Source organism: Salvelinus sp. IW2-2015, unplaced genomic scaffold, assembly GCF_002910315.2.
Source record: "Salvelinus sp. IW2-2015 unplaced genomic scaffold, ASM291031v2 Un_scaffold2751, whole genome shotgun sequence".
In the NCBI taxonomy this organism is placed as follows: Eukaryota; Metazoa; Chordata; class Actinopteri; order Salmoniformes; family Salmonidae; genus Salvelinus; species Salvelinus sp. IW2-2015.
This window is the reverse complement of record NW_019944054.1, coordinates 141,533-148,915: the sequence shown is the minus strand read 5'-3', so window position 1 is coordinate 148,915 and position 7,383 is coordinate 141,533. Positions and strand designations below refer to the sequence as shown.

The 7,383-nt window shown below is 43.2% G+C and overlaps 1 protein-coding gene across 1 annotated transcript in view; it reads left to right on the top strand.

Annotated features, from left to right (window-relative positions):
- Positions 1-1,075, top strand: part of LOC139025477 (NLR family CARD domain-containing protein 3-like) — a 3,504-nt gene extending 2,429 nt beyond the window's left edge. Inside the window, exon 2 of the mRNA XM_070440620.1 lies at positions 436-1,075. Coding sequence (XP_070296721.1) covers positions 436-625 — 190 coding nt within the window. The 3' untranslated portion in view covers positions 626-1,075. The remainder of the gene's footprint in view (positions 1-435) is intronic.
- Positions 1,076-7,383: the final 6,308 nt, after the last annotated feature.

Genomic DNA, 7,383 nt, shown 5'->3' with positions numbered 1-7,383 from the left:
AACCTTTTTGGGGTGTATTTTAACATATCTGTGTGACATTATAGACTGTCACCTCATATGAAACATTTGATCTCAAATCCAAAATGTTGGTGTATAGAGCCACGTTTAAATTGTTTGCTTCACTGTCAAAATAGATATGGTGTGTCACTGTTACTCAATGCAACCTAAATCTGATACCTCACTGTCTGTTTTCTGACTGATACTGCTTTTTAAACTGGTCTGGTCAGTCTACTCAAATATTTGTACTATACATGTTTCTCTCTACAAGCAATACTTTGATCATTTGTCATTTTTAATGATGATACAATAATTTACAAATAGATATGGAAGGTTTCAGGACACTGACATATCTGAATATGTTGAAAAAATATACTGACACTATTTTCACCACCAAAGAAGATCAGTGTGATTTTAATATGATTTGACTCTTTGCAGGCTGTCAGGCTGTCTAGTCACAGAGGAAGGTTGTGCTTCTCTGGTCTCAGCTCTGGAGTCAAACCCCTCACACCTGAGAGAGCTGGAYCTGAGTAACAATGACCTGAAGGATTCAGGAGTGAAGCTGCTCTCTGCTGGACTGGGGAATCCCCACTGTAAACTGGAGACTCTGAGGTCAGTATTCCTGTAGTTGGTCAACAAGTGATAACTGTTCACCAGATCCACATGTGTTTACCAGACACACATAGTCCACACATATGGCCTTGTACAGTGAAGGTTACAGTTTTACATTTGGTGCTTTGCTCCAGCATTTTGGATTTGAGATAGAATGTTTCATATTAGGTGACAGTACAGAATGTCAACTTTTATTTAAAGGTATTCATACATATATATTTTACAGTTTAGAAAGGAAAGCACTTTATGTATTTAGTTCTCCCATTTGAAGAATTCTTATTTATTTGGACAAATTCACTTATAGTGTATTAAAGTAGTCATAAGTTTAGTATTTGGTCCCATATTCCATGCCTGCAGTGATCACATCAAGATTGTGATTCTACTAACTTGTTGAATGCATTTGCAGTTTGTCTTGGTTGTGTTTTGGATGATGTTTTTCCTAATAGAAACTGAATGGTGAATAATGTCCTGTCATTTTGGAGTCACTTCACTTGTATTGTCAGTAAGAATAGAAGATGTTTCTGAACACTTCTACATTCATGTGGATGCTACCATGATTATGAATAATCAGGAATGAATCGTGAATAATGACGAATAACAAAGTTACAGAGGCACAAAGATCAGAATAAATGCTGACCTCCCCTGTTATTGGTAATGTTGAGAGGTTAGCATGTTTTGTTGTAATCTGTAGCCCTTATGGTAATGGCTGTGAGAATATATTGATCTCTAGGTCTTTTTGGCAAGTACTTTCGTGTTGCTATTGATCACCCTTCGTACATCTTAGTCATAATACCCATTGTTTGCTTTTAGCCGAGTAAAAATATCCCTATTATGAAATTCTAACATGTAATGGCTCGGATTCTACTACAAGTGTTGAAAGCTTTATTTGGTATCTTTTCTATGAGTAGATTTAAAATGACAGTCTTGATTTTAATAGAGGATCCTATTCATAGTCAAGGTAAATCATTTAGAATAGTTTGTTGCTCTATACATGAGACAAATTTCTCCTTACGCTTGCCTTATTGGTAGTCACTCAAGCTGAAGGCACAATGTCGCACCGCTACTCTCCTCATCTTCAGAATTTATTGTGGATATAATAACAACATACACACTTATAAACACAACCAGAACAAACAAAACTCATAGAGTGTCATATATGCATAATGTCCACATAGCACGCTCCTAAGTGTAGTGTCTATCTGACTCCGGAACGCAAAACTCACATAACTAGAAGATATACGTGATTTCACTTTTATTTACTTACACCACATGCTGTCGTTATTATGTGATTTATTGCCTGACATTATGACGTCTCTTCAATATGGGTGGGTGCTCGGAAATAGGTATGCTGTACTTTTCTTGAGAGACTTGGTCTCAATACATAAAAATACAGTTTTGTTAGATACTCTTACAGTACGATAATACCTATATAGAAATCGCCGACACTTCCTGCGCATATGAGAGAGGATGGATCGTAACAACATAGTAGTATTCTTTCAAAATGCATGCTAAAATCACTTATGTAGAATGATTTTGAGGAATAATTCCTAATTATGGGAAAATAATTCGTTTTTGATTTGGCGCCCCTGCAGTTTCAGCCTGACTGTTGACGAGGTGGGAACGCTACACCTAGAGAAGTTAATAATAAATGATTCCAGAACAAATGATGTATGGGATGATTCAATATGAAGGCGGTCGTGCAGATAACCAACCAATTGGAACGTTTGGAATGAGACTAACGTGAAGGTAAAAATAAATTTTAAATCATTAATTAAGAAGACTAAATTGATCAGATATTAAAATATCTGAAAAGTTATATAAGGAAAATTAATAACTTTGTAATCTGAATATTTTCCTTGGTGCCCCGACTTCTAGTTAAATTACATCTACCTGAGTAGTTAATCACGTAATAATATTACAGGGAATTGATTTGAATAAACTAAACAGTTCTTCAAGTTTAATGATGCCCAAAGACAACGACACTGGCCACCCCTCCGAGACTGGTTTCCACTCTACCCGTAACAGCCAGTAGAGGACTGGCCACCCCTCAGAGCCTGGGTTCCTCTCTACCCAGTACAAGCCAGTAGAGGACTGGCCACCCTCAGAGCCTGGTTCCACTCTAACCCAGTACAGCCAGTAGAGGGACTGGCCATCCCTCAGAGCCTGTTCTCTCTACCCAGTACATCCAGTAGAGGAACTGGCCACCCCTCAGAGCCTGGTTCCTCTCCTACCGCAGTCATCCAGTAGAGGAACCTGGCCACCCTTCAGAAGGCCCTGGTTCCTCTATAACCAGTACATCACCAGTCAGAGGACTGGCCACCCCTAAGAGCCTGGTTCCTCTCTACCCAGTACAGCCAGTAGAGGACTGGCCACCCTCAGAGCCCTGGTTCCTTCTACCCAGTACATCCAGTAAGAGGAGTGGCCACTCTCAGAGCCTGGTTCCTTCTAACCAGTACATCCAGTAGAGGACTGGCCACCCCTCAGCACGCCTGGTTTCCTCCTCCGTACCCAGTACATTCCAGTAAGGATGGGCCCACCCCTCAGAGCCCTGGTCTCTCTACCCAGTAACTGCCAGTAGAGGCCTGGCACCCCTCAGAGCCTGGTTCCTCTCTACCCAGTAATCCAGTAGAGGACTGGCCACCCTCAGAGCCTGGTTTCCTCTCTACCCAGTACAGCCAGTAGAGGAACTGCACCCCTCAGAGCCTGGTTCCTCTCTACCAGTACATCAGAAGAGGACTGTCCACGCCTCAGAGCCCTGGTTCCTCTCTACCCGTACAGCCAGAGAGGACCCTGTCACCCCTTAGAGCCTGGTCCTCCCTCTCTACCCAGTACAGCCAGTAGAGGACCTGGCCACCCCCTCAGAGCCTGGGTTCCTCTCTAACCCAGTACAGCCAGTAGAGGAACTGGCCCACCCCCTCAGAGCCTGGGTTCCTCTCTACCCCAGTACAATCCAGAAGAGGAACTGGCCACCCCTCCGAGCCTGGTTCCTCTCTACCCGTACAGCCAGAAAGAGGACTGGTCACCCTAGAGCCTGGTTTTCCTCTCTACCCGTACAGCCAGTAGAGGACTGGCCACCCCCTCAGAAGCCTGGTTCCTCTCTAACCACAGTACAGCCAGTGAGGACTGGCCAACCTCAGAGCCTGGTTCCTCTCTACCCAGTACATCCAGAAAGAGGACTGGCCACACCCTCAGAGCCCTGGTTCCTCTCTACCAGTAACAGCCAGTAGAAGGACTGCCACCCCCTCAAGCCTGGTCCTCTCTACCCAGTACACGCCAGTAGAGGACTGGCCACCCCCCTCAGAGCCTGGTCTCTCTCTACCCCAGTAAGCCAGTAAGAGGATTGGCCACCCTTCAGAGCCTGGTTCCTCTCTACCCTTCAGTACATTGCCAGAAACACGGACTGGTTTCACCCCTAGAGCCTGGGTTCCTCTCTACCCCAGTACATCGTCAGCTGTAATAGGAACTTCGGCCTACCGCCCCCATATGCCTGGTTCCTCTCTCCCAGGTTTTGTTCCTTAGGTCTCCTCGCTTCTAGGGAGTTTTTTTTCCTAGCCTCTCGTGCTTCTTACTCTGCATTGCCTCTTGCTTTTTGCCTGGTTTTAGGACTGGGTTTCTGTCCAGTCCACTTTTGATATATCAGCTGCACTGTTAGAAAGGTGTTTGTAAATCCATTCTCGATTTAGTGGTACTCTCACATCGGCAGCTCCCAGCGATTGGGCGAAGGCAACGTCTGCTTGTGTTCTGGACCAAAACCTGGTCTGAAATGGAAACACAGTAACACTGGCAAGCAGACAACAGAACAAACACTTCACTTACACTAAGTGTGTGTGTGTGTGTTGCTGTGTGTGTGATGTGTGTGTGTGTGTGTTGTGTGTGTCGTGTGTGTGTGTGTGTGTGTGTGCTGTGTGTGTGGTATTAAACAGAGCAGTGCAACAGCAGAAGATTGTGGGGGATTTCAAAGGCGGAAGTAAAGCGTCACAGACTCACTCGCAGAGCAGGATCCGTCTCCAGGCCGCTGGTTCCGGAGTCCTCTCACCAAAAGCTTTTTTCCGTCACCCTCGCTGGTGGAAAACACAACATCAAAATCATATACCAGGTTATAGTAGAGATTCTAACTAGGTTCGAACCAGGTTCTAGAAAAGGTTTCTAACACAGTATCTACAACAGTACTATAGTTGTTTGCCAGGCTTCAACTAAAGCGTATGATGAAGAGGTCTATAAGAGGTTCTACAAAGGTCTAAAAAGGTTCTAAACAAGGTCTCTAAATAGGTTCTAAGCCAGGTTCGTAACAAGGTTCTAACACAAGTAGCTGATAGAGGTTACTAGCCAGGTTCTAACAAGTGCTATAAAGAGGCCTCTAAAAGGTTTCTAAACTAGGGTTCTAACAAGGTTCTATACCAAGGTTCTAAAGAGGTTCTAGCCAGGTTTCTAACGGTTCTAACAACGGTTCTCAAGAAGGTTCCTATGCCAGGTTATCTAACAGGTTCTAACACCGTACTATAGAGGTTCTCGCCAGGTTCTAACAAGGCTATAAAGAGGCTCTAAGAGGTTCCCTGAACTAGGTTCTAACAATGGTTCTAAAGAGGTTCTTAGCAGGTTCCTAAACAGGTTCTAAAGAAGGTTCCTAGCCAGGTTCCATTAATGCCATGTTCTAAAAGGTTCTTAGCCAGGGGTCTTCTAGCAGATCTGACACAATTCTAGGTTCTGAAGGAGGTTTCGTAGGCGGTTCCTAACCAGGTTTCTAACAGTGTTCTAAGAGGTTTCTGACAAAGGTTTCTAACAAGGTTCTAAACCGGGTTCTAACATATGTTTAGCCTAGGTTCTAACCGGAGATTTTAACCAGTTCTAAAGAGTTCTAAGCCAGGTTGCTAAACAAGGTTCTCCCACAGTTCTAAAGAGGTTCTAGCCAGGTTCTAACAAGGTTCTAAAGAGGTTCTAGCCATGTTCTAATAAGAGGTTCTAAAACCTGGTTCTAGAGGTTCTAGCCAGGTCTAACAAGGTTATAAGAGGTCTAACCAAGGTTTCTAAAACGTTTCTACATGAGGTTCTACAAGGTTCTAAGAAACGTTTCTAAGAGTTCTAGACAAGGTTCTAGCCAGGTTCTAACCGCGTTCTTAAACACATTTTCCTAAAAGAGGTTCCTACGCCAGGTTTCTAAAGGTTCTAAAACACAGATTTCTAAAGATTGTTCTAGGCAGGTTCTCAACAAGGTTCTAAAGAGGTTCCTATCGCCAGGTTTCTAAAGAGGTTCTAAACCAGGTTATAAAAAGGCGGTTTAAGCCAGGTTCTCCCGTTATCAAACGTTTCCCTCTAAATGGTAGCAGCATTAACTGGGCATCCAGAGTTGCCAGCATAACATCTGTACATTTGCTTAAAGCATAGATGCTATAACTAAAGCAAGTAAGGCACGAGGGGGCGTGGATTGGGCTTCGGGCCTGTTCTTGGCAACGACGCAGACGTGGAGGCCTTGATACAGTCGTTAACCGTGATAGTTGCATATACCACAACCCCCGAGGTGCCTTATTGCTATTAATAAACTGGTTCCCAACGTAAATTAGAATAGTACAATACGCGTGGTTTACCACGGCTTTCAAGTCAATCAGATCCGGGGCTCCAACCACCCAAGAATATAATGTATTTTACAGTAGTATTTCCTTACTGTAAAGCTGGCCAACTCCTGTTTGCAAGTATAAATGCTGTAATTTACAGGGAAATTCTTCCCTGAAATCTAAATGGCAGAAAAACAATAAAATTTGTACACTCAAAAATACCATTTATTTTTCCAGATTGGTAACAAACATTACCAAAACAAATGAAACACTGAATTTGACAGTGTGTAACAGAAGTAACAAAACAGTAATCAGAGCTCATGGACAGTAAATAAAGTAGAGTGGAAGGGGAAGTGTTTAATTGGCCGAATAAGAAACAATAAAACGGGAAATTCAGCAAACAGGAATTGAGAAACAGGATGACAGATGGAAGACAGGAGACAGGAACAGATGGAGACGAGAAAACAGATGGAGACAGGAAGACAGATGGAGAACAGGCAGAACAGATGGAGACAGGAGACAAATGGAGAAACAGAATGGAGAGCAGGAGAAAAGATGGCGCAGATGGAGAAGGAGACCAGATGGAGACAGGCAGATCCAGATGGAGACAGGAGACAGATGGAGACAGGAACGAACAGATGGAGACAACGGAGACCAGAGTGGAAACAGATGGAGAACAGGAGACAGATGGAGAAAGGAGACAGAGAGACAGTGATGATCAGCTGCAGAACAGGAGACAAAACATGAACAATCAGATATCAGTCAATAACTCTCATTTCCCAGCTCATGCTACACCAACTTCATAAGATTTTAAAAATATGTGTATTATGGCCAAAAATCCATGACGTTTCAGTAAGACCTTGTTGTAGTTGAACTCAACGTTTCCCATAACAGGACACTGAGACAGTGAATGTGGTGTGATGGCAGGCCCTAACTGCGATCAGATTATTAACCCCAGTCTCCAACGATGACATATTCTCCTGATCAACATCAGATTATTAACCCCAGTCTCCAACGAGATAGAATCACATATTCTCCTGACTCAACATCAAAGATTATTAACCCAGTTAACCAACGATAGAGCAACTATTCTCCTGACTCAACATCAATTATTAACGCCCAGTCTACCAACAGATAGACACATTCTCCCTGACTTCAACATCAGATTAATTAACCTCAGTCTACAACGATAAGACCATCTTATTCTCCTGACTCAACATCAGAT